Raw genomic sequence first — 27565 nt, 5'->3', positions numbered from 1 at the left:
GAGGCCTTTGGGGTAGCCGTAAGATGATGGTCGCAGGTTGAGCTCCGTACCCTCACAGGAGGAGCACCTAGTGCATCCTTCCTTCCATCTGACAAGGCAAGGAAAACCACATTCATATGTCCATCCTTGCTTGGGCTTGGCGTCGAATGTCCTGGCCACTCGTTCGCAATGAGACAATGAAAGAGTTGTGAGCTACCATTGTCGGATTTCGGAGGTAATGCGCTATGGAACCTGGTGACATGTCCAATAAAATGCACTGAAATCTTTCGGGAAACGTTTACGCAGTCTGATACAATACTTTTAAATGTTTGGGAAATGCAAAAAATATTGATAGCATTGCTGAAAGCTAGGGTGTAGCTTGCTTTTTGAAACACTAAGAAATACGCGACGGATGTCCGTTCGTACAGACCGGTATCGCTACCCCCGTGCTTCTCAAACTTAACGGAGAGTACGATTTGCGATCTGATGTCCTAGTGGGCGGAATCCAAACGTTTCTTGCCATCATGTATAACTAGACTCCGTGCCCGTCTCAAAGCGCACAACAGTTCTTTAGATTTCGTGAGCCGCATCGAGCACAGAACAGGAACGGCCTTTCAATGGACCTCTCGAAGCCCTACGCCTGTGTCTTACCAGGAGCCTTTCCATTTCAACTAAACCGCATGAAACCGATAAGGCGCATTATTACATTCGTTTAGAAATTTCTCTGAGGTCGTATAGTATGGAAATACACTTTGTAAAGACGTTGTTGTTGCGACTGTAGGAAGAAGGAAAAGAAAATGCATGGGCCTGCTACTGGCTCTGTAGTTGTTGTTGTTGTTTTTGTTGTTATTGATTTGGCTGTAGGAAGAAGGAAAAGAAAATGTACGGGCCTGCTACTGACTCTGTAGCTGAGCCACCTACGCTGCCTGTTGTTGTGGCTGTAGGAAGAAGGAAAAGAAAATGCACCGGCCTGCTACTGGCTCTGCAGCTGAGCCACCTCCGCTGCCTCGTGCGGACAGAAGAGAAAATATTTGATTTGATTTGTGGAGTTTAACGTCCCAAAGCGACTCAGGCTATGAGAGACGCCGTAGTGGAGGACTCCGGAAATTCCGACCACCTGGGGTTCTTTTACGTGCGCTGACATCGCACAGCACACGGGGGAAGAGAAAATAGATAAGAAAGAAGAGGGCGAGAAAGACGCGCGCCGCAACAACCATAGTCTACCACCTAAGCGGTGGCGGGTGCAATGACGACCTACAACAGATAAAAATGCGGTGGCTGGCTAGTCCCCGCCGCAAGCAGCGTTCACCTACCGTACCAGCCTCGTAGGGCCAAGAACAGCCACCACTGATTTATTTAGAGGAAGGGAAATGCGCGGTAACTGTCTCACTTGTTTTCTGTAGACACCTCAACCGCGCCGTAAGGGAAGGGAGGAAGGTGGGAATGAAAGTGGAAAGAGAGACAGAGGAGCCGTAGTGGAGGGCTACGGAGTAATTTCGACCACCTGGGGATCTTTAACGTGCGCTGACATCGCACAGCACACGGACGCCTCTTCGTTTCGCCTCCATTGAAACGCAGCCGCCGAGGTCGGGTTCGAACCCGGGTACTCCGGCACAGTAGTCGGGCGTCTTACCACTGCACCACCGCGGCGGGGCGGACAGCCACCACCCCTCCGCTGCCTGATTTAAAAAGACTGATTTATTTATAGGAAGGGAAAGGCGCGGTAACTGTCTCACTTGTTTTCTGTGGACACCGCAATCGCGCCGTAAGGGAAGGGAGGAAAGTGGGAGTGAAAGTGGAAAGACAGAAAGACTCGTGCGGACAAAGAGGGAAAGTAGAGAAGAAAGAAAAAGAAGGAGAGAAAGACACGCGCCGCAACAGCCGTCGTCCACCACCGAAGCGGTGGCGGGTGCAATGCTGGCCTACAACAGATAAAAATTCGGTGGCAGGCTATCCCCCGCCACAGGCGGCGATGACCCCCAGTACCAGCCCCGTAGGGCCAGGAGCAGCCACCCACCCGCCCTGTAAAGACGTTCAGCAGCGTTAGGACTCTGTCTTGAAACGTGTCACAATGCAGTGTGTTATCGCGGCTGTTCAATATTGCTACGGCAACTCTGACAGACGCCCTACGATGTTTCCGTACATTACGAATGTTTTATTTATGCTATGACATCTACTTATGAGCATGAGCTTGTGGCGGTTACGGCACAGATTGCTCTTTCTGCAATACAGACCAATTATTATTATTATTATTATTATTATTATTATTATTATTATTATTATTATTATTATTATTATTATTATTATTATTATTATTATTATTATTATTATTATTATTATTATTATTATTATTATTATTATTATTATAATACCGTCGCCTAAGAAGCCGCCATTATCGACACTCGGACAACGGGCCGAGCAGAAACATCGGGAATTCTATCCTCACAGGCAAGACACATTTTATAGCACTTTCATGCAAACAACCACCCCATTACTAACAACTGTCTGAGCCTCAGGCCATGCATCTCTCCTTAACAATGACCGCGCTTAAGCGCTCGTATGAATGAGATCCGACCCGCCGGGCACCAGCGGACTGCAGAGACAAAGAAAACTATGACGAAGCACAATATCCCCCTGCGGGGCCTTCAAACTCAGAACCAACCCTTTACACCCGATATGCTACAAAACAAGAATGATAACACTTGCATCGCCACAGAAAACCCTCAGTATAGGGCAGACGACATCACCTAGCGCCAGCTCTAGACCCTAACGCTTGTGTTATCTGCAACTGGAAAAATGGAGCCGTTAAAAGGCCGGCTGAAACTGGGGAAAATAATTTTTCACTCGTTACAATTGTCACATACAAGGAATTGTGGGCCTGCCATAGACTCACAATGCTCTTTCCACGCCTTCGTCTTCTGGCGCGGTAGCGGCGGGCAGTTGATGCTCGCGCGATACTAAAAGTCCCGAAGGCTGTGCACTGTAGCCCGATGGAGCTCGTGACTAAGAACACCTTAATGGTCATTGGCAAATAATGGCGGCTTCTTTGGCGTCGGTATCATTGGGTATTTTTTTATCCGCTTCAGTAGCCTACTTATGATGTACGCGCTTCATCGAGAGTGCAATGGAGGCCTCTGAATTCCGCCGTCATGCTTGAGTTCACTTCCCCCGATTTCGCCGGTGATTTAAATTGTCCCGGTTTCGACCGTGGCGCAATGATTGTGGCGTCTGTTTTTGTCGGGTATATGGCTGCGACCGTACACCACACGTAACGGTTCGCTTCGAATTCTCGAAGTGAAGGCTAGGACTAGCGCGCGCCGCCTAGCCATGTGTTCCGGGTGCATGTCATTTTTTTTTTTTCTGCAGGGGGATCGACCCGGCTCATATTCTGGCCCGATTTCGAGGGGTAAGGGGTGATGGGCACAGGGTAATATATATATAACCTGTTTAGAAGGGCCCATATGCGGACCTAGTATTTCGGAGCCGTGCCAAATGTGCAACTTTCTGCGGTTCGATCAGTTCCTCTATCGAATTGGTGTACACCAAGCTGGAGAAGCCTTCTCTTGGTTGCTTGCGCAGAACGACCTACTGCTGTCTTGACTGCTGTACGGAAATGAACGTCGAGTAGCTCCATTTTGACCTCTAGGATATGATGACACAGGGTGTGGTATACATTACTCCGCAAACTGTTACAGGCTCCATATGCACTGAAGTAATAAAAGACTCCCATACAGTTGCAGATGCGAGAGAGCAGCAGGTATACGCCCCTGTGTTGATGCGGCCCCCCGCGGCGCTCGCTATCACAGTCATCGTGTTTATTCGCACTCAGCCAGCTGACAGGTTGCTCGCAGTGGTGTGGAAGCTATACGGGCGTAAGATGACGCCTTTCGCGCTATAGCAGGTTTGCTTCGATCGCGTGAGAGCTGAACAAATGTGGAAACCGCCGCCTCGTGCCATACTGACACTTATAGCTTCTGCGCCGCTGCGAGCAACTTGTGCGAGCTCGTGCTGACGAATCAACCATATGACGAGCGGGTGATGGCGATGCTCTTTCGGGATTATACGAAGCGGGATGCAGTGGATAGTCCGCAGCTCGGTGGCTTGATTCTACGGTCCATCGTACTGTGCATGTTTTCCTTGGCTGCCAGGCTGCCGGGCTTAACCCACATATGTCTACGACACCATTGTAATTTTTGGAGCAATTACTATAACGTGAATGAAGGCATAAAAGCTTGCGTCCAATAGCGTATAGGTTGAAGAGGCTCTAACGTCTTGTGGCACGAATTAAGTTGAGTGCATTCAGCCTTGTGCGTTGTGCGCGCTCAGAAAGATCTGGCACCATTATCTGGACGCCCTTTCCACATTCTAACCTATCGACTACATTGACTATTCAAGAAAAACAGTTTCCGCGTTGCAATAAGAAAATGGAAGTCAACGTTGAGAAAAATATTTCCAGCACTATATAGACGATTCTGAATCATGAAGTGAAATAAACGTTCTATATAGGAAAATAATTTAATTTTATGTGCGAATTACTAAGATTTCGCCATATATGATTAAGCGTGTCATTTGAAATACATTTTCTGCAATTCGCTCTAGCGCAGCTCAATGTGCTCGCAACGTGAAAACAGTGCTACATTGTTCCAACGTTGTCAACAGCGCTGTTTATACGCCTTCCGGGTTTCTCGTCTTTGCGCTGAGCGATGAAGTAGAGGATGAGGTAAAAGCAAGGAAAGAAAGGACATGGAGGCAAGCATAAGCAAAGTAAACACGAAGAAATAGTCACAAACCTCCAGTGTTTTCTATTAGTGGGTCCCTGCAGCTTTTGGAGTGCGTTTTTTAGGTGAAAGCCTTCAATGGATCACAGTGTCCGCGTCCGTCAGGTCACATTACAGCTTTCAATAGAATGATGTCATCACCCGAAACCGAAACTAACCATACTAATCATAATTCTTGTCTACCGTGAGGAAGATAGTCAAATTTAATAAATAAATCATGTTTCCACCACGAACCGAACCTCCATCCCTTAATTGGATCCCCAGTCGAGCAGATAAACAATGTGTATACTGAAGAGTGCCCCAAAAATCCACAAAACAGTCCGTGAAGCATACCCACGGTGTGTTGGGGGCCAGTGGTTAACGGCGTGGCAGATGCAGTGAAACACGCAATGCAGAGACTCGAAGTAGACTTACGTACTCTGTTGAATGTGTACCAGGAAAGAGTGACAAACTTGTACCTTTATAGCCAGATCAGTTGCCTCTGAACGGCTCATTGTTCCGATTCTTTCAATCTGCATTTATATTTTGAACTATGGACAAAAAGAGAAGTAGAGCAAGGCGGACTTGCCGATTGCGTGAACGGTTCCTAGTCGACGAAACAGCAGTTCAGTTTCCAACGGTGGAAAAGAACTTGATTTTTTTTCCAGCTGTTTCTCACTTTGGGTCAATCATCATCATCATCAGCCTGATTATACCCACTGCAGGGCGAAGGCCTCTCTCATATTTCTCCACTTAACCCGGTTCTGTGCTAGCTACATCCACTTGACCCCTGCGAACTTCTTAATCTCATCCGCCCACCTAACTTTCTGCCGCCCCCTGCTACGCTTTCCTTCCCTTGGAATCCAGTTTGTTACCCTCAGCGACCACCGGTTATCCTCTCTTCGCACTACATGTCCTGCCCATGTCCATTTCTTCTTCTTAATTTCTACTAGAATGTCGGTAACTTGAGTTATTTCTCTGACCCACTTTGCACGCTTTCTATCTCTTAATATTACCCCTACCATTTCTCGTTCCATAGCCCTCTGGGTTGTCCTCAACTTAAGTAGAACTCTCTTGGTTAGCTTCCACGTTTCAGCCCCATAGGTGAGTACAGGCAAGATGCAACTGTTGTATACTTTCCTTTTTAGCGATACCGGTAAGCTGCTAGTCATAATCTGCGAGTGCTTGCCAAATGCGCTCCATCCCAATCTTATTCTTCTTGTTATTTCCTTTTCATGGTCCGGATCTGCGGTTACTACCTGTCCTAAGTAGACATATTCGCCTACTACTTCCAGTATTTCGCTACCTAATGTAAACTGCTTCCTTCCTGAGGCTGTTGAACATTACCTTAGTCTTCTGCATATTGATTTTCAAGCCTACCTTTCTACTTTTCCTGTCTAGGCGATCAATCATTATTTGCAGTTCATCCCCCGAGTTGCTTAGCAAGGCAATGTCATCAGCAAATCGCAGATTACTGAGGTATTCTCCATCTACCCTTATCCCTAACTGCTCCCATTCCAAGTCTATGAATACTTCCTCTAAACAAGCTGTGAATAGTACTGGGGAGATTGTGTCTCCTTGCCTAACACCTTCCTTTATGGGAATTTTGTTACTTTCTTTATGCAGAACTATGGTTGCTGTGCAGCCATTATATATATCCTCCAGCGCTTTCACATACGGCTCGTCTACCCCCTGATTTCGCAATGCCTACATCACCGCCGAGGTTTCAACTGAGTCAAATGCTTTTTCGTAATTAATGAATGCTATGTATAAGGGCTGGTTATATTCTGAGCATTTTTCTATCACCTGATTGATGGTATGGATATGATCGATAGTAGAGTACCGTCTCCGAAACCCTGCTTGATTGCAGTCTAAGGTTGTCCTGATTCTATTAGCGATTACATTAGTAAATACCTTATACGTAACAGACAGTAAGCTGATTGGTCTGTAATTTTTAAGGTCCTTAGAGTCCCCTTTCTTGTGAATGAGGATAATGTTTGCATTCTTCCATGGTTCCGGTACCGTCGATGACACCAGGCACTGCGTATACAGGGTGGCCAGTTTTTTTAGCACGATATCCCCCCCCCCCCCCCCCCCCCGTCTTTCAGCAAATCTGTAGTTATCTGATCCTCTCCAGGGTCAATAGTTGCATCCTTATGACTAATGGTTGTGGCAGAGCAATTATTCCCTGAGCTACTTTGAGTCTTTTCCCGAAAGGATGAAAAATCGCTTAGAGGGTGCTGTAGATAAAACGCCTTAAAACAAATGTCCATCAGGGAAGCATTTTGGCACCGTTTCTATTCATCCCCTACATCATTGAGATAGTCCGCATTGATGAAATTGCACATTGTCATTTATGCTGATGACAACAGTTTGTTAGTCGATTTTTCAGGTCGATCATGTGCCGATTTGAGTAGTGAAACGAATAGCGCGCTGGCGGTGCAAAATTAATGCATAGGCTCAAAGGAGTTGAGTATACAATAATAAAGCGAAGGCTGTTTTATTTCACCCTCATCACACACACATACATTTGCCTTATATTTTGTTAAATATCTTAGAAATTGAAGTGGTTAAAAACTTTAAATGACTCGGCGTTGAATAATAATAATAATAATAATAATAATAATAATAATAATAATAATAATAATAATAATAATAATAATAATAATAATAATAATAATAAAGTTCACAGGAAGGCAAAGCCGCAGTATCACATTTTTTTTCTTTCTGTGGACACCTGAACTGTGCCGTAGGGGAAGGGAGGAAGGTGGGAGTGAAAGTGAAAAGAGAGAAAGAGGAGCCGTAGTGGAGGGCTCCGGAGTAATTTCGACCACCTGGTGATCTTTAACGTGCGCTGACATCGCACAGAACACGGACGCCTCTTCGTTTCGCCTCCATCATCGTCCCACTCGGCATTTACATTTCACGCAACATGACATGGGCAACTATACTATTAATAAACTGTCAAGGACGGTAGGCCTGCGTCACCCCTTCTCTCCTTCTTTCCTACCTCTGCTAACGTACTCATATCCACAGAAAACAAGTGAGACAGTTACCGCGCCTTTCCCTTCCTATACATCAATCATATACACTACTTTATTTTCTTCCTTATTAAGCCACGCGTTTATTCTCTTTTCTCGTCAACAACAACAAAAACGGGATACATTAGTAAACTTGCTGTCTTACAAAAACAGAGTTTTACGCCTAGCGGGTAAAGTTCCACATCGTTCTCATACTGCCAGTTTATTTAAGAAGCACGACTTAATTGATTGATTGATTGATTGAATGTCCTTTATTGAATGGGAAGGCTCATGGCCATGGATGGGAATAAAGGTGAGTAGACAGAATCTTCAATGTTTAGGTCATCACTAAATCACATTGCTCTAACCAGGCCACTAAGCGAGCCATACTTAGCAAACCATACTCATATTTCATCAATGTATGATTACAAGCTGTGCCGGATGTATAAACTTGATTTATTAAAAAAATAACGATGCCATAACAAGCCTATCACGGCTAGTAGAAAACTTCCCTGTTTATAAATTACGCCATCCTGAAATGTGGCATGTAGCCAAATGTAGAACTAATTATGGTCAGCAGATATTGAAATTTCAATTACCTACATTACTGAATCGAATAACGGAAGACACTGACATCTATCGTATTTGATTAGAAGGTACTCCCCTGATGGGGCTGGGGTACAGGTAGGTCACCGCCGCTTGCGGCGGGGGCTAGCCTGCCGCAGAATTTTTACCTGTTGTAGGCCGTCATTGCACCCACCACCGTTTCAGTGGTGGACGACGGCTGTTGTTGCGGCGCGCGTCTTTCTCTCCCTCTTCCTTTTCTTCTCTATTTTCTATTTTCTCTTCTGTCTGCACGTTCGAACCCGACCTCGGCGGCTGCGCTTCGATGGAGGCGAAACGAAGAGGCGTCCGTGTCCTGTGCGATGTCACCGCACGTTACAGATCCCCAGGTGGTCGAAATTACTCCGTAGCCCTCCACTACGGCTCCTCTTTCTCTCTTTACACTTTCACTCCCACCTTCCTCCCTTCCCTTACGGCGCGGTTGCGGTGTACACAGAAAAACAGGTGAGACTACTGTGCCGGAGTACCCGGGTTCGAACCCGATCTCGGCGGCTGCGTTTCGATGGAGGCGGAACGAAGAGGCGTCCGTGTGCTGTGCGATGTCAGCGCACGTTAAAGATCCCCAGGTGGTCGAAATTACTCCGCAGCCCTCCACTACGGCTCCTCCCTCTCTCTTTCCACTTTCACTCCCACCTTCCTCCCTTCCCTGACGGCGCGGTAGCGGTGTCCACAGAAAAACAGGTGAGACTACTGTGCCGGAGTACCCGGGTTCGAACCCGATCTCGGCGGCTGCGTTTCGATGGAGGCGGAACGAAGAGGCGTCCGTGTGCTGTGCGATGTCAGCGCACGTTAAAGATCCCCAGGTGGTCGAAATTACTCCGCAGCCCTCCACTACGGCTCCTCCCTCTCTCTTTCCACTTTCACTCCCACCTTCCTCCCTTCCCTGACGGCGCGGTAGCGGTGTCCACAGAAAAACAGGTGAGACCATTACCGCGCCTTTCCCTTCCTCTAAATCAATCAAAAAAAGTGGAGGTGGCTCCATAGAGAAGTATGTTTCTCTATGGTGGCTCAGCTACAGAGCCAGTAGCAGGCCCGTGCATTTTCTTTTCCTTCTTCCTACAGCTACAACAACAGCAACATCTATCGTATATCGCCAAGAGAACTGCGCGCAATGTTTGTGCGATGATATAATACACCTTCCTTGCCTTATAATGTTACTTTTTCAAACGATGTTCAATGAATCACGTATGTTCGCGTCCTATCTATGCTCTCTTCCCTTAGCCGCGCGCTCATCTGCTGCACTGTGTGGTAGGGGGTCAGAGCTCCTCAAGCTGTTTTGAAAGCTCTTTTCCTGCCCTCTTTGTAAACTTTTGTTTACGGAATAAATTTGATTTGATTTATTTGAGATTGCCGAGCTGGCTAGCTAGGTGACCGATCGAAGCGCATCCCGACATGTCGTTGTTGTGGTTGCGACTGTCGGAAGTAGGAAACGAAAATGAACGGGCCTGCTACTGGCTCTGTAGCTGAGCGAGAAAGAGGAGCCGTAGTGGAGGGCTGCGGAGTATATTCGACCACCTGTGGATCTTCAACGTCTGACATCGCACAGCACACGGACGCCTCTTCGTTTCGCCTCCATCGAAACGCAGCCGCTGAGCCACCTCCGCTGCCTGATTTATTGATTTATTTATTTATAGAAAGGGAAAGGCACGGTAACTGTCTCACTTGTTTTCTGTGGACACCGCTACCGCGCCGTCAGGGAAGGGAGGAAGGTGGGAGTGAAAGTGGAAAGAGAGAGGGAGGAGCCGTAGTGGAGGGCTGCGGAGTAATTTCGACCACCTGGGGATCTTTAACGTGCGCTGACATCGCACAGCACACGGACGCCTCTTCGTTTCGCCTCCATCGAAACGCAGCCGCCGAGGTCGGGTTCGAACCCGGGTACTCCGGCACAGTAGTCGGGCGTCTTACCACTGCACCACCCCGGCGGGGCCACCTCTGCTGCCTCGTGCGGACAGAAGAGAGGGTAGAGAAGAAAGAAAAAGAAGAGGGAGAGAAAGACGCGCCGCTACAGCCGTCGTACACAACCTAAGAAGTGGCGGATGCAATGATGGTCTACAACGGATAAAAATTCGGTGGCAGGCTAGCCCCCGCCGCAAGCAGCGCTGACCTACCGTCCTCGTGCGGAAAGAGGAGAAAATAGAGAAGAAAGAAAAAGAAGGAGAGAGAGAGAGAGAGAGAGAGAGAGAGAGAGACGCGCGTCGCAATACCCGTCGTCCGCTACCGAAGCGGTGGCGGGTGCAATGACGGCCTACAACAAGTACAACCGCCGGTGGCAAGCGAGCCCCCGCCGCAAACGGCAGGGGCCTATCATACCCAGCCCCGTAGGGCCAGGAGCAGCCATCGCCCTGTCCTGATCTGTCGCATGAACGGTCGATTAAAAAAGGCTCTCTACAGATTGTGCTATATATATATATACGCTGGGAACCCACTGAGCACATACATGCACTTGCATTCCGTGACATGTGGGAAATCCCAGTACAAGGTGCCTCATCACTCCATTAAAGTTTTATCACGCGTCCCATGAATCACTATAGATGCCCCACACTGCATCGCATTGCCTAAATATCATGGCTGCTAGGATAATGCGCTTGGAGCTCCCAAAAACGCGTGGTTCCAACTTTCCTTGCACACATTCCATATGTACTCAAGGCCGAAAAAACTGGGCGCCGAGTTCCGTATCGTGACGTAGGATCTTCCGAACAGGAGATACGAGGCCGCGGGTGCTAATGGTCATACGTGACGTTCCTTCGGAGTTGTGCCGCAAGTAGCCGCTACTTGCGGCACAACTCCGAAGGAACGTCACGTATTGAAGTAAGCGGCCAAGCATCCCATACGTTCCAGGAGTCAGTGAGGCACTATTTTCAAAGACTGCGACGTTCACGTCGCTTACGTCGCTTATGTCCCATCAAGCAAAATTAAGGAGGGGCTCGTCAAAGTGCGAGACCCAGTGGGACGCAGTAGACATTCTGGAATGGCCCCTAAAATTGCGGGTACAGTTTGCGACGCTACATATATGACTATTCGAGCGATTTCATCGGGCGTTTCAAGGAACATCAGAAAGGTGTCGCCAAGGGCCCCACGCAAGAAAGCGCCAAGGCTGAACGTTGTTTCAATGCGGAACATGACACCGATTGGGAAACTGCCTCAACAATAGCGACGAAGTATCTATCATCGCGCGCGCCCCTGCGTAATGAATCACTACAACAGCAAACGACGCCACGTTTGAAGCCGGGCACACGGCCGCATAAGCCTCTGTCATCGTAAACAATAAACTTTTACCGGAACGTCAGCTTCTCTCCTTTTAGAGCGAAGAGCTCTGCTACTCCATGTGAGCCAAGGCCAAGTTTGGCGAGCGTTTGACCTTGAGCCGGAGAAGTGTGTGTGACTGTGACGTCCAACCATATGACGCGAGGAGAGGGTTTCGCCGGCGGTTTCTCCTCCAGCTTCGCCATGGCGAGGCATGCGCCGCACTGAGTGCGTCAGCTGTTCGGCGGCGGCGTCAGACCACATCCAGCCATCCAGCAGAGTTTTCCGCACTATATAATTCTTAGCTAAGAAGAGTTAAACATCACCATTTTATTTTTAATATGCCGAGAATTTGTTTATTTGTTTTTTTCGTTTCCTCCACTCAAAGCAGGAATTCCATCAAAAACTCGGCTATTCCACTGAAGTCCCTTCAGGTCACTATACAGAGAAGTATGTCCTGATCTTAAAATATTTTTCTGGCATTTTTTTAACGATTCACTACTGCGGACGACTCGGTTATGGACAGTTTTTCAGGTGAACAAAAGTGGTGTCCGTATTAACGAGGCAAGACTGCATTTGGGAGAAATCATTGTCCGGTGCATTCTCCTTGCTCCTTTATCATAATGGTAACTGCTGCCCCTGGCGGGGTTGATTGTCAGCTATATGGCAATGTCATTTGCCCGCTCTGGTGTCAAATGCGGGAGCCAGCTGACGGCAAAAAGGCACGACATAAAAGCAGGAAAAGGCCCTTACCGAATACGACCCCAGGAAGTCCCGCGCGATTAAGCCTATATGTGGGGCAACGTAGACGAGTGGACGCTTTCTAGAATATGCCATACCTGTTGTACGTGATCGGGGTGCACTTCGGATACGGCGCCGGGCTCCGGCGAAGCGAAACGTATGTGGAAATATTTTTCACTTTTTTTTTTCCTTATCCGTGCTTGTTCATTGGTGCTGGCGCGCTTTTCCTTTCTTCTCCGAGGGGGAAAACCAAAAGTCACAATTTTCAGCCACCTCTTTAATTAGAACGAATTACAACTCGCTTAATTAAAATTCCCTCTTTATTCAAACTTTCGCTTTGGTTTCTTCGAAATCATACATATTAAAAATCCTACTTGGGCTTATAACTCGGCATATTTTTCAAACCAGCATGCGCTATCGTGTGAGCTCGAATTGCAGAGATCTTGCAGCGTGTTCTCTGCGGAAGGCATTCTGATGTCACGAAGGACGAAGAGGCGGTTTGAACAAAACGCGGAACTGAGTTGACAACTGCCGCCTCATGTCCACTGAAGGTCACTGGCCCCGTCGTTTTCAACCTTGCACCAAAACAAAAGCACCGCGAAACAGCAGCGCAAGGGGTGGCTTGTGCAGTTCCAATGACGTACGCTGAACTGCGGATGCCGAGACGATCTCCACATCGTCGGCTGTGTTATCGTTAGGTATTGAAAACAATACATAAAAGCAGACCCCACTTGACTATTAATCCATTGTTTGTTTGACGTCATTTGCGCAAAGTCATAAACATGCAACTGTTGACGAGACTGTTTGCGCGATGATGATGTAAGAATAGATATCATATCTCTAAGGAAAGGTGTGAGGCGGAATTTTTCTCATAGAACAACAGTCTTGAGAAACCGCGGCGGCATTCGCTGCGTCTGAAAAGCCCGTTGACGCCACTCGGTGATATCCAGCGCAGCATCCAGCGATAACCTCCTTGAGAGATAGCCGCCTCAAAATGCCATCGTTTCCCACGCCTCCTGAACACCGGTGTGACGCGATAACAGCACATAGCACCGAGCCAAGCGCTATACAGGCTTCCTGCGAAGAATACTGCAGGTGTATTGCGTGGAGTTTCCGCACAATCGCGTAACACGGGGCATAAGATGGGAGATGAGGTGAAACACTGGTTGCGCAGTATTGCTCCCCACGCGTGCAGCCAATGGGGGAGTCGATCCCATGTTCGTCGTTCGTAACAACCGAACGAGAAGAGAAGGGGAAGGGTGGGGCGTGTAGACGGTCTGAGCGAATGGAAGCGGAGCCCATGGAACGCACGCTATCAACGTTCGAGTGCTTTAAGTGACTTCCTGCCTGCGCCCGCCTACTCGGAGTGCCCGCGAAAGGGCTAACCTTTGTTACGCAAAGCAGGGCGAGAACTACGCGCATACCTCTCCCACGCACTCTCGACTTACCATTTACTTTCGCACGTGATAAGCTGATTGCCTTCTGCGTTGTGCTTTTGTTGTCAACCTTGGCAGCAGCCAGCACTCGACCGCGAACAACGGCCCGCGTAGGGGTGATTCTATACTCTGTCCGAAAACCTACAAGGCTGGCTTCGGTTTCAGCACAAAGTCCGACTCATTACACACTGTTGCTTAGGCGCTCTATATAGTGTTCTGTATCTACTTTGTATCACTCCCTCCCTCCTTTCGGCACCCTGTCACTGTATCGCTTTCTTACAACACCTCTGGACTACTATAGCTGTCACCTAGGGGTAAAGTTTCCCATAAAGTGAAGCAACGTTGTCACCGACGGATATGCTAAAGCTTGTCACGCTTTTCACGTAACGGAACGAGCCTGAAATCAACTTCTCTGTGGGAATCAAACTGCATGGCCAGGGAAAAGCAGCTCCGTTCTTTGATTTAGTGTTTCAGTAGTTTGAACAGTGTTCAAAACGGTTCCTCTCGAAACTTCCGCGACCTGTGCAGCGACAAGGGGGTCGCCAGGCTACATCGGCTGGACTCCAATATGGACGCAGCGTCATCGACGACCAACATCTGCGATGTAGAGGCGACAAGGTAAGCTGCTTTCATCTTCGCATTCTTCGCGAACGTTTGCTCCTTCACCACTTCCACTGAATAAGGTTGGAATAAGATGGTCTTTAACAGCTTATCTATAAAACGGCCAGCCAGCAGTGCAGTCAATCCCAGGTCTGACGATCCGAATAGAAATCTGTCCGTAACCTGTGACCAATTTTTAAGGGTTCTCAAGCGGATGGACAGCCAAGAATTGGTGACGGCCTGCAACCGATTGTGTCTCTCCCATAACCGTCTTTTCAGCACCACTGAACAGGTCACCTCAGATAGCATGGTCTGCCAACTTTCTCTGGGAACTCCGAATTACGATGAACAGACTCACTCTGTGCCTCATTGCAGGGAACATGAGAAATGGTTAACGCCAACTCGTAAAGAGAATAACAACTTTCGCCGCAAAGCAGGAGTGCGGCTTCAAGCTACTAATCTAGAACTTTCTGCGCATTTCTATCGCTTCACGGTGAAGCCTACTTTTATCTGCATTACGGGCCGGTTTAACATGCATTAATTGTGTTGCCTGTAAGCATAACACACACTGCATACGTGGCGAATATCGCTCATGTCAATTTCTGCCGCGGGTTAATTAACTAACGCCTGGGCATGTTTTGGCAGTTGACGGAAAAATCACTGAAAACAGTTACAGAACGTACATACGTCGGGTCAAGAAGCTGTCATGCCACGCTGGGAGAAAAATAGAAAAATGCTTTAATGGCGGTGAAATAGATTTTTCTAAGTGCTCTTCCGAAAGCAGACCGAAATCAAATTAAATCAAATCAAATCTTTATTTACATCATCCAGATGTTGGGGGCGCAGACAAAAAGCGCACACTGGAGCTTGACTGCGCGCCTGCGCCCCCGTACAAAGGTTCAGGCATTCGTACTCAGCTTATACGTTGGCAACAACATAACAGAGTAATTTCACTTATAAATATAATGAGCGAAACGCTGTTTACAGAAAAAGATAAAAGTAATCATGTCTTAGTGAACGCTTAGTTTGTCTCTTTCGCTTCTCTCGTGGAACCCGTGTGCTTCTACCGCTTGATAACGCCGCTTGATAACGCGCCTCCCGAACGGATGAACCAATAAGCACGTTACATGCACCAGGGATGGAGTGAGCGCACATGTTTGCAACCGGCCATTACACCCGCACGATACGAGGCTGAGCCCAGATTTTTTTCTCACCCGAGACCAGCAGCTGTCGCCTTGAGACATCGAAATGGCCTAAAACACAATCAGTGCCGTGTTCCCTATATAGACTGCGTGCAAATGGCAGAAATCCTTCGTTGAATTTTTCGTCATTTCTTTCTGTTGAAGAAGCGAGAAACAAGTGTTTATTTTTTACTGTGCATTTGCCTTCATTAGGCACAACAAATGCGGTTCCACCTTCGTCGCCTTCGTCAGTCGGAACCAGCGCGAGTTGGCCCTGGTGTTCTCAGTCGTCTTGGTGATCGCTGCCATTGTCGCAGTGGTGCTGTTCGCCGCGCGGTGCGCTGCACCGGGATGTTATCGAGGTACGCACGCACAGCCTCGGCTGGTTTGCGCTCAGCCTTTATCAGCCACACTGCCGGCCTCGCAATATGCGTACCGTTGTGCGTTCTGTTGCAGTGGCGCGGCACTGCTGATTTTGTTAAATAAGTATATGGTATGGTAGTGGAGTGGTAGTCGAATAAGATGTATATAGTATATAAAAAGTCACCACGCGTTAGTGTTTGTAACTTGCTATGACGAAGTCAATCTAAGTACTTTTCTCATTAGATGACAAATTTGAATCTGCACTACAAAACGAACCGCGACTCGACGACTAAAGTAAGCATAATGTTGTGGAGGATAGAGAGGTACGTCGCAAAAGACATCGGAAACTGCCGCGAAAGCCTTTAAGCTCCACAAGGATGAAAATTATTTGCATTTTTCAGCGCGGGACGTGGCCATCATATGACAGACAGTTCAATTGATAGCTAAACGATAATATTTATTGTTAATTACCGAATTTCAATCGCGCTTTATTTTGCTTGCTTAGCTGGCCTTTTCCTTTCCATTTCGCAAGGGCGTAAAATGTGCTCTGAAACATTTACACGCAGCATTCTGGATGGAAATGTGGTAAAACGGAGCCAAGCTAGAATAACATATGTTGCCAAATTTCTTTTTAACTCAGGCAGACAGGACCAGCGCCAAGTCTGCAATAGCAGCGCCTGTCGGAATATCGGTAAGTGCTAAATCAGTAGCAGAGTAAGATTGTGTAGCCGTATACTTCCTGCCAACGTGTAATTAACCACTACCACATTTACGGCATCTATGTAAACGCCTCAGCATTAAGGTTTATGAGATAAATGCCCGCCGTTGCACGTTCGCATACTTGTCGTGCAGGCTGACAAATTCAGCAAGAAATTTACAAAAGGTTACTTTGTAGTCATTTCTGGAGACACCGCTTGCACACAGGTCATCAATCTATAAGAAATCTCATAATGCATTGCAAAAAACGCTTTCCCTCTGCCTTCAATGCATATTGGATTGACACTCTGTTACAAGGGTTTAAAATCGGTAATATGGGCCCAGAGTAAGAACCCGAAAGGTGAACTGTAGCTATAAGACAGCTGGTCAAATCGCTTGAAACAGTATTGGCGGCGCAGTTGTGTCAGGTGCTTCACTGCCAGTGGTTGCGTTCTTAGCAAAAGCGAAGAGGTGAAGGATTCTACCACAGCCAGACTGGAATGAATGAATGAATGAATGAATGAATGAATGAATGAATGAATGAATGAATGAATGAATGAATGAATGAATGAATGAATGAATGAATGAATGAAAATCTTTTTATTTGCTCAAAAAGATTGAGGCTGACGGAGGCAGGTGTTGCGGGTGCAAGTATACAATACGACATTAACAGAATATTTTCATCACACGATTCAGTGTTCCGCAGGAGTTAAGCTCTTTTCACACGCCGTAGTATAATTAGATGCGGATAAAACGACGTTCTTTGGAATGAGACCCCCCCTCCATATACAGGCTCTAAAGATAACCACAGATGCAACAAAATGTTTACATTTTCAAGCTATGGTACAAGATTTGCGCAAGCGCTCGGAGGTTGCCGCGCGTGCACTGCCTGCTATATATACCTCAAGTTGCATGTTAACACCAAAGCGATCCGGACAGTATACATATAGCATAATTTAGTCAATCAGCGAAAATACGTCGTACGCCAAAACATTTCATCCAGAAACATGATACGGCAAGTGGAAACATTATGAAAAAGAAAAAAAACTACATTTCCGATCAAAGAAGATTTTAAAACAGAGTTCACCTTCGATGTTGACGGCCTTCATTTTCGCATGTACCCTTGACTAAAAATTAAAAGTTATACAGCTAAATACAGTTAATCAATTGTCTAATAATTTTGTTCATTCACTGACTCTACTCTGGCACGGACGTAATGTCCACCTTTCTGCAAAATCCACATAAGCGGCAGTACCGACGTATCTGTCGCGGGTATACACACGCTTTTTCTTTAACTATTCCTCGCATCATTTCCTTCCATGTTAACTACCCTCGAGGTAGTCCTGTGGCCTGTGCCACTTAGTGGGATTCAGTTACAAAATATGGGCAGAGAGTCTATGCAACAAAATATGATTCACATAACGTAAACGTGACAATTTAACACGAACAAAACATCTATAAGACATGTTGCGTAACGTCAGAAGAACATTCTCACAAGCGCTTCTACCTCATTCGTTCATCCGAGAGACGTCCGATACCTCTAAGCTGACGGCTGCAATGGGTGCAGCGCAGCGGCTCCGGCGCAGCATGAACGAGTCCGTGGACCCGTGCGACGACTTCTACGCGTTCGCGTGCCAGCGTTGGGACGCTCAACAAGGCGGTCCCATCTGGCAGAGCACGGCGGACGCCATCAAGCAGGACTTCTTAGCCACCAGGGAAGCGTTGCTGCAGGGAGACTTCCCCAAACCGAACAACGCCGAGCGCTACCTGATCGACTTCGTACAACACTGCGAGAACGGTGAGTGAACCGCTGCCGATGCATCAGAGGCGATGGTGCAGTATTAGATAAGAAGTTCCTAGCGAAAATTGTTATTGCTTTACTGACACCTAACAGACAATGTACAGTCTTTGTCAAAAATATACGGCCCAAGGGTTTTGTTTCTAAGTCTCGTAACGGGGATCGGTACGCATCAGCACCGTTCGAAATCTCGTAGACGACAAACCTAGACCCCATTCTTCTCTATGCTTACTTATATATTCCTGTGTTGCTTTCAGGGGCTTAGCTAGATTGCTTAGAACCGAACCCCTTGGGTCGTATATTTTTGACAAAGAGAGTACATCCAGTCGGGGAAAAAATGAGAAGGGTTCAATACTGCTGAAGCGAATATAGAGCGAAAGCATTAGATGCGGGTGACCGAGCGTTCTTCTTCTTCTCCTTCGTCGTCTTGATCGTCTTCGTCGTCGTCGTCTTCTCATCCTCGAGGAGCAGGGGTGTCCACGGGCCACGAACCACGCGACGAGCGGTTAGACCTGGCGTAGTATTGCTTTCAAAATAAAATTATGGACACTTAAGCTCCGCCTTTAAGGGTATGACACGATAGCGTAGGTTATCACTCCTCATATAAATCCCCGCTTAAACAAAGCTCTAGGAAGGTGCCTGCAAGGCCTAGGGGTAACGCGAATGCAAAGGTCCTGGCAGACTGAGTCTGATGTCACCCTCCCATGTGAAATGAGAGACCGGAGTTGGCAGCTCCTGCCAAACGCAATGTCAGGCAACCCTACGTCCACTTAGTGCTCGGTCATGTCAGCTGCCAGAGACTGCCTGCCAGCGCCGTGCTTGTGATTCGTGCACATGCGGCGATACCTGGCTTTAGCTAGCAGAGAGAAATCATCGCTTCGAAAACTTTTTCGGTGGTTACAACAGAAACTACTACAAAATTATAGACTATAAAAAAGTGCTACAGAAAAAAGGGAAATTACTGGGTGCGCGATGTATTTCAGGACACAATGTTGACTTCAGGAAGAGAAGCATATCTCCAGCAACAATAGACATATTTTAGCCAAAGTTTGGCAACTACGTTAATGTTTATTTTCACCACTGCTGAGTGAATCTGCCATTCGCAGCAATAACCGATTCAAATCTGCTTGGAAACGGTTGCATGATCGGATGAGATGATCCTTAGAGTTGTTGGGAGTCAGCAATGGCGGCCTTTGCGAGTCTTTGGTGCTTTTTGTTGGCCTCTCTCGCTAAGACGCCCCAGACATAGTAGTCGAGAGGATTTAAATCTGAGGTACTAGGAGGCCACAAAGTGAAGACTTATGTAGTAGTCGAGAGGATTTAAATCTGAAGTACTATATTCCGTTTCATACACCAGGTGCAACGCAGCGAAAGCTACGCAAGTAGTCCGCAAGAAAAAAAAAAAAAAGAGGCGCATCACTACGCGCTCGTTTTGTGGCCGAGTGGTTCCTGCGGAAACGGGCTTTATTACAAGCAAACATATTTGCAATAACTTGCTTCGCATGCCTAGACATCTTCGCAGTGCGGATCTTATAGAAAAAAATGCGCACCGAAGAACCATTTTCTCAAAAAAGATGCGCAGCTGATGATGGTGATGATGATGATGAACTGGTGGCCATGCCCTTTGAAGCGGGTGGACACTCACACATTATCCGGCCAGAGTGCAGAGTTACACAGTTACGCATACACTGAGTTGCGCAGTTACACACACACGCGCACATAAGTCACATCGGTCACCCACACAAGCACACACACAAGAAGTAGCTGCCACCAAACACCCCCTATCGGCGGTGCACAGTCTTCCACCACTCGGCTAGGCGCTTCTTGGTGGTCTCCACAGCTCCCACTCTGACGCTGCCGCCCGCGTCCTCTTCCTGCGGCTGCAATTGGTAGATGGGGTCGAGAAGCCAAGCGTTTTCAGGAACGTGGCTCCCTCTCGTTGTGACGGTTGGAGGCCCTGGCAGTGAATAACCAAGTGCTCTGTGCTTTCGTCCGCCGCACCACACACTCTGCACGCCGTGTCGTGCATAGTTGTGTCGAACCGGCTTCTGTACACCAGGGTCCGCAAAGCCCCCGCTCTTGCCTCGAATAGGAGGCTACTCCCGACACTGTTGTCATACAGTGTTGCGGGCTTGGGAGCTAATTTATGGCGGCTGTACAACGCGAGCGTGGTCTTCTTGCTCCTTGCATCCCGCCACATTTCGCTCTCTGCTGCCCCGACACGCCGACGGACCTCCGCTGCCCATTTTGTTGCGGAATCGGTGTCAATATGGTTCTGGAAAGAGCCGTACTTCTTTTCCAACTGGTACAAGCGCTTAGTCCACTGCGTGCGGAGACAGGTGGCAGCCAGGTAGTCAAACACCTGGCGAACCCAACGCGCTCGAGGCATGCAGCGAAGACGCCCGTAGAACGCCAGCTTGCTGTACGCCTCTGAGCCTCGAAGGTGCCTCGTTTGCCACCTGGCCATGACATCCAAGCGCCGTGCGGCCAACCTCTCGCTGTTGTCGCTCCAGCCATTCACGGGTATCCGCTGCCAGGCACACAACCGCATTCGCTAACGTTAGACCTGGGAGATGGACCATCTTCCAGAGGTCGCGTACCATCACAAACCGGTTGCAGCCCCAGAGGCACCGACGACGCAGGACGCATTGTGCTCGCAGTGCAGTCTGTCGCAACTTGGCCTCGTGCCCGGAATACATGGCTGCAGAGTCGCAGAGCTCCACTCCCAAGTATTTGGCTCCCGAGCTTCGGATAAGGACCTCTCCTCCAAGCGTCAGCTCAGTCCGCGCCCCGTCAAGTCCTGCCAGCTGGACAACCGTGGTCTTTCTAGCGTTGAACCGCAAGCCCAGGCGGCCGATCTCATTTTGGCAGATATCCAGAAGACTCTGCAGATCCTGGGATGTCTCCGCCATCAAGACAAGGTCGTCCGCGAAGGCTAAGCCCGGTAGTCGGCGAGTGTCGTCTATGCCAAGGGGAGAGTACTTCAGCTGGAATCCGATGCCTGACCAGAGTAGTTCTTGCTCGATGATTGCTGCGTACAAGATGTACAGGAGGGGTGATAGGGGACACCCCTGCCTCAAGCCCCTCATCACGGTGATGGGCTCTGATACAGCAGGACCGAACTGAACGACGACCCTATTGTCCTCGTAGAGGCGTCGGATGGTCTGCACCAGCCGCTCCGGAAGCTTCAGTTCCCCTAAGCGGCTGAACAGCTCCACATGAGGCACGTTGTCGTAAGCCTGCTCAACGTCAAGAAAGCAACACCACAGCGATCGCCCCTCCTTCCTCGCTATCTCCGCGCACTCCGTTAGTACGAACAGATTGTCATCCAAGCGGCGACCGGGGCGAAACCCGTTTTGGAGCTCGGTCAGGAGGCCATCCGATTCTACCCATCCACTCAGCCAATCCTTCAGGATGAGCGCAAACACGCTGTACACAACGCTGGTGACTCTAAAGGGCCTGTACGATTTCAATTGATCAGCGTCCTCACCTCGTTTTGAGATAAGGATGACATTCCCTGCCCGCCAGTCATCAGGAATTTGCGCCCCTGCAATGATACTTGTCAGCAGCTCGGCTAGTTGTTACTTAGCCTCAGGACCGAGGATCTTGACCACCCGGGCTGGCAGTCCGTCTGGCCCCGTAGCAGTGCTGGCACTCAGACGCGTCAAGGTCCGATCTAGCGTACGCCTGGAGATGATCCACTCCGGCTCCCTTGTTTCCGGTAGGTCTGCGATAGGGCCAATACACGACGGTGACGGTTCACTCAAGGCTTTGTCTTCCAGAGTAGTTGTACGTCCGTACAGCTTGGCAAAATGGGCGGTGAGGCATTCCGTCATGTTCGTCACTGGCAGTCCCGTTGCAGAGTCCGTGAGCTGAGCTGAGGGTTGGGTGCTTCTGTCCAAGGAGCTGATGTACCTCCAAAACTTCTGCGTCGCTGACCTACCGCCTTGGCGCAGATTTCGTCAGGCGCAAGTTATGGTCGGCCACTTTCACCTGCACCAGAGCTTGTACTCTTTGTTTGAGTACAATGTATTGCGTCCACGCCTCAGAGACCTTGGGGTCTTGTGACTTCACGGCTTGGCGGTGTACTCGGTTAGCCTGACGGCGTGCTCGCCATGCTGCCTCCACTTCCGCATCCCACCACGCATTCCGTGTACCTCGCGCCGGCTGTCTTGCTTTCACCATGAGACTCTCCATAACACCCCGCAAAGCAGCCACATATCTTCATAGGTTGTGGCCTGCATACGCTGCGAGCTGAGTTCGAACCATTCGGAGACCGCCTCCAGCGCCCGATTGGGCAGGTATAGGCACTTCGCTCGTCGATGATGTGTGCGAGCATTATGTGTTCCTGAGTGCGAAAGCTCTAGTAGAAGGCGGTTGTGGTCACTCCCAATACTGGCCGCCCCATCTTCATCAATGTGGAGCTTTGGGGAAAGGGCATGGAGATGGGCAGAAACCAACACATAATCAATGCATGTGGCACTACCGCGGGCGCACCACGTAAATTGTCCTTTGCACTGTGGGTCCAGATTCATCACTGACAGATCAAGTTGTTCCACCAGCCCTAGAAGCAATCGGCCATTGGCGTCGGTGTACCCATCCAAGGCACTTATGTGGCCGTTGAAATCACCGAGGATGATTATCTGCCTGCCAGTAGCCCACCTGTGGGCGTCGGCCCGCACACACTCCAGCAGCTGTGCATTTTCGGATTGCTGTGTGTGATGCATGCCACGCACACTACCGTCGGCACTCCCAAGATGGTACCTTCAATCCACAGGTGGTCCATACATTCTCCCTCCAGGCGACGCCATTCAAGGCCCCGCCGCCAAAGGAATCCAATACCCCCCCCCCCCCCCCCCCCCCCCCCACCACGCTCCCGGCATACTCTGTTCCGCCCTATCCAGCACCATTCAGGGAGAATTGGGGGCTCCTCCATATCCCGGAGGTGGGTTTCAGCAACGCCATACAACTCGATGTGTTCAAGTTCCAGCACACGATATAGTCCTGCCCACTTTTGGGCGCGACGAGCCACGTGCATATTCAAAAACCCAATTCTGAAACTACTCCGTCCGCCTTGGCCGCGGCGGCGAGCACGCCGATGCTTTGGTCTTCGAAGGTTACAGTGACGCTTATGGGTTTCCAAGTGAGGCTGTTGCACCCATCCCTCATCTGCTGCCTCTATTCCACCTTCCTGTACTGAACGTGGTGCAGAGTTATCTTGCGCTTGCTGCGTAGGGTGTGCTCCCACTTTCGTAGGGTGTGCTGCGTAGGGTGTGCTTCTTTCTTTCTTTCTTTCTTTCTCTCTTTCTTTCTTTCTTTCTTTCTTTCTTTCTTTCTTTCTTTCTATTACAGAAAGGAAAGGGACTTTCTTGAGTCGTTACTCACGACATGCAGCCGCTAGAGAAAATGAGGTGTTCTGAAGCCATCTAACCGTTAACTATGCTTTCTGTTTTTTTTTTTTTTTTTCGCCACTGATGCCACGTCAACGCCAGAGCACATCAGTCCATTCCGCACTTTTTAAATGAATGACTTCGCTACGCTAAAAAAGGTGACAATTTCCATGTCGCTTTCGGAAATAATACATCGGCCTCATAATTACACGCAGAGCTTAAAACTCCTATACACGCAGCCTTCATTAGCCTTTTATATCCCCTATGAATAGCGAGTGTATCCATATAGGTAACGGCGGCGAGTTGCTTGCACCCCCCTCCCCCCCCCTTTCACCTCCACCTTTCCCGCTTCCCGAATAAATTTTACTGTATAATATAGTATAAATAAACAAGAAATGGACCTGAGGCAGGGCATTATTGCGACAGCAAGATAACTGGTGGTCGCTAGGAATAACAAACTAGATTCCAAGATGACAAAAGCGTATCAAGGGTGGCAGAAAGCTAAGGTAGGCGGATGGGATTAGGAAGTTTACGGGAATCAAGTGGATGCAGCTGGTACAGGACCGAGTTGATCTCAGGAGTATGGGAGAGGCTTTTTTGTCCTGCAGTGGGTGTGGTGATGATGATGATGAGGTGTTTGTTATGTGTCGGTGTAAAATTTGGTAGGTTTACAATATAACGTTCTATTAACTGAAGACCGCCATAATTGCTGACGCTAAAGAATTTAGTGGTGTTCTTGTTCCAAATTGCGCATGTTCTCTCTTAGGCTGATTCAAACCAATGTTATACTACATAATGGGTGCCTATGCAGTAAATACAGGAATGTATGTACTTGCTGTACATGATACAAACTTGTATTAGAATTTTTAGTGGGCTTCGCTGTCCCAGAAGGCTCACTGTGGTTAGTCTGAGACACAAATGGCAAAATTTTACCACGCTGCGCTGCAGTTCTCACGACGAACAGATAACTGCGATACTATTTACCCTCGTCAGCCTGCATGCGCTGTGCAAACACCTGCAATGGAACCGAAAGCGTTTTCGCCCCCTCATGGGAAACTTGGCTGCACTTGTAACCAACAGCTTTATACGCATATTTCTGTATGCAGCAGTAGATATCCAGCCCAATCATTCCGAATTCCACTGAGCGCCGTTATTCATTAAACTTATCACAAAGAGCACGGTATAATTAAGAACTTGTACGTGGACCTCGTTAGATGTATCTTACTCGCACCTGACGGTGCGTAGACTTGGCAGGTGCTGCGATGCGTTTTATGGCGCTTAAGCGACTATCATGCGCCAGCTGTCAGAAAGAAGTTTGGGGGTCAATCTAAGCAAGCACTGAAAGGCGGTCGGTATTTATCCGTGGCCTCGTGCTCAAGATTGCGCAGCAGCGGCTTATCTTTGGCACAAGCTGGGACGTCCTTTTTGCGGTGTATATCTGCTATGTCTACAGTGTACGCATCGTCCCACGTACTGGAGTAGTTACTGAGCACCGTTTAAGAACTGAGACGAGAATTTTCATCCCTGTATCCACTCATACCTCCATGCCCAGATACAGATCTGTGCTGCTCTATTTATCGTACTTGCGTATACCAATTCTATGCATAGCAGTTCAAAATGTTACGCCCGATGCTAGTAAAGAGTCGGTTGTCATATTACACCTGAAGCGCTTATGTGGCCGTCGATTACGCGGGTACAGCGTTCTATAAAGCAGTTTTAGGAAACCGATCGCAAAATGAAACAACAAATAATAATAAACCGGCTGAATGGAAAGCGATACTAGCCGATAAACTGGGTCTCTCTGTTAAAATCGCAGACCACCCGCGCAACACGTCCAAAGGCATGGACCCGGTGCTGGTGGAGCTGGAGTCGATGGGCGGCTACCCGCTCTTCCAGACCAACTGGGAGGCGTCCGCCTACAGCTGGGTGCAGGCCGAGACCAGGCTGGCCCACATGGGCTACAACCAGGCGCTGCTACAGGCACGCTACGACATCGACGCCAAAAGGAGCGGCCGCAGGGTCATCGTGGTGAGGAGTCCCGCATGCAGCCGCCTTTCACTAGCGTAACATGGAACAGTACAATTTGGCGTGGTCTATCTATACTTGAGTGGCTCCAGAGCGTATACGCTGGGACCGAAGTAGCATTGTGCCACCCCTTCCTCGCATCTTCTATAGCTTTTGCAGCCATTACGGTTAGTGCGTCCTACACTCAGCCATTACACCAAAGAGGAAATACATGCCGTAATAACATCGCAACGCAAATATTCACTGTTTAAAAGTCAAGGAACATAGTTAGAAACGTGCAAACGCTCTATATAGATAAGTTCAAGTGCTAGATAACCCTTTATACGTCATAAGCTGCACGCATATATCACACGCGTGCAGACGGTTAAATTAAATTCAGAATAGCTCTATGAATTGAATGACGTCACTTACAAGCCAATTTTATTACACGGCATCACGAGCTGGCAACTTGATTCGACTGCTTCGTCAATCTCGAATCTGCTCCCTTCTCCGCGGGGTCGAGCTGCCTTCTTTCGTGAGGTCCGTGCGGTCAACTCATCATCTAACTCTCCAAAAAGTACCAACAATGCTCAACCGAATATTTGACCATCAGTTTTGTAACAAACAAAAAGGAGTGATACATTAGTTCCAATAACCACTGTATAGAAACATCAAACGTAATATGTATCCGTATCTAAAACTTTCCCACGCATAAGAAAACTTGGATTAGAATTTATTACGAGGCAGCTGAGTGATGTAAAAAGATAAAGAGCCGAACGATTTTCAGAATTATTTTTTCGTGCCCAAAATGGCCTGCATGGAAATGTGGACAAAAGTGATATTCTCCACGCGAACCGCAACGATTGCATTTTTTTTTTCAGTATAACAAAATCTGCCACACAAAGTTGCTTGGATAAGATGTAAAGTATGTCAAGGAGGGTACGTTATGCATATCTCAGAAATAACTGCTTCTCTGTCAGAAAAATCTGGTGGGCAGATTTCTCGGAGTGCGTGGAGTATACCACTTTTGTCCAGGGGGTACATCTGTGCTTAAAAAAAAAAGAAAAAAAAACGCAGAACACCAAGCAGGCTTATTAGAGAACAATAGAAAAATTTACGCCGTGATTCATTGGATACGTCAGCAGTATTCAGGATACAAAAATATGGTACTGAAATGTGCCATTGCCACCACTTGAAGTTAGGGGTTCAATTGTGTCATGCTGCCGTGTAATAATTAAAGCAGTGAGTAGGTGATTGTGTGCCTCTATTTGGAAATACCGTAACGGTACCGCAGAAAGTTATCACAACCGTCTTTCCACGCTTCGCTATCAAACGTGCCTGCTTTCGGCGCAGTGGCCAGAAGCGATGCGCAAGAGCAGTGTCTCAGGGGCCTCATGGCTATGTGCCGAGCAGGGACTTCAAAATGGTGTTCAATTCGCGTACTGGCGCGTAAGCTCAGCAAACAGCTATAAAAAAAAAAAAAAGAAGAAAAAAAAAACAGGCAATTTCGTGAATCCATTGCTAAACCTGGCTGTCAGCGGTCCCGACTCGGCAGCACACGGATCGTGTCCTTCGGCTGAACGAATTTATTTGAAGACAACTGTTGTGATTTCCGTTGGCGCCAGACTCAATTTTCCCCGCAGCCGTATTATTTCATTGAGGCAAAGAGCATGAAATTTTAGGGGCGTAAAAATATGTGCAATGTGGATAAACAAAGATTAACCACCAGCAAT

General features: G+C 48.2%; 1 protein-coding gene across 1 annotated transcript in view; it reads left to right on the top strand.

The window, feature by feature from the left end:
- LOC146199696 (neprilysin-1-like) overlaps positions 1-27565 on the top strand; it is a 68216-nt gene that overhangs the window by 13651 nt on the left and 27000 nt on the right. Inside the window, exons 2-6 of the mRNA XM_084595193.1 lie at positions 14329-14418; positions 15795-15943; positions 16585-16635; positions 18208-18438; positions 25645-25856. Coding sequence (XP_084451319.1) covers positions 14329-14418; positions 15795-15943; positions 16585-16635; positions 18208-18438; positions 25645-25856 — 733 coding nt within the window. The remainder of the gene's footprint in view (positions 1-14328; positions 14419-15794; positions 15944-16584; positions 16636-18207; positions 18439-25644; positions 25857-27565) is intronic.

Source organism: Amblyomma maculatum, chromosome 2, assembly GCF_055883805.1.
Source record: "Amblyomma maculatum isolate TAMU_Amacu chromosome 2, ASM5588380v1, whole genome shotgun sequence".
NCBI lineage: Eukaryota > Metazoa > Arthropoda > Arachnida > Ixodida > Ixodidae > Amblyomma > Amblyomma maculatum.
Note: the sequence above shows the minus strand (reverse complement) of the source record. Positions and strands in the feature narration are given on the sequence as shown.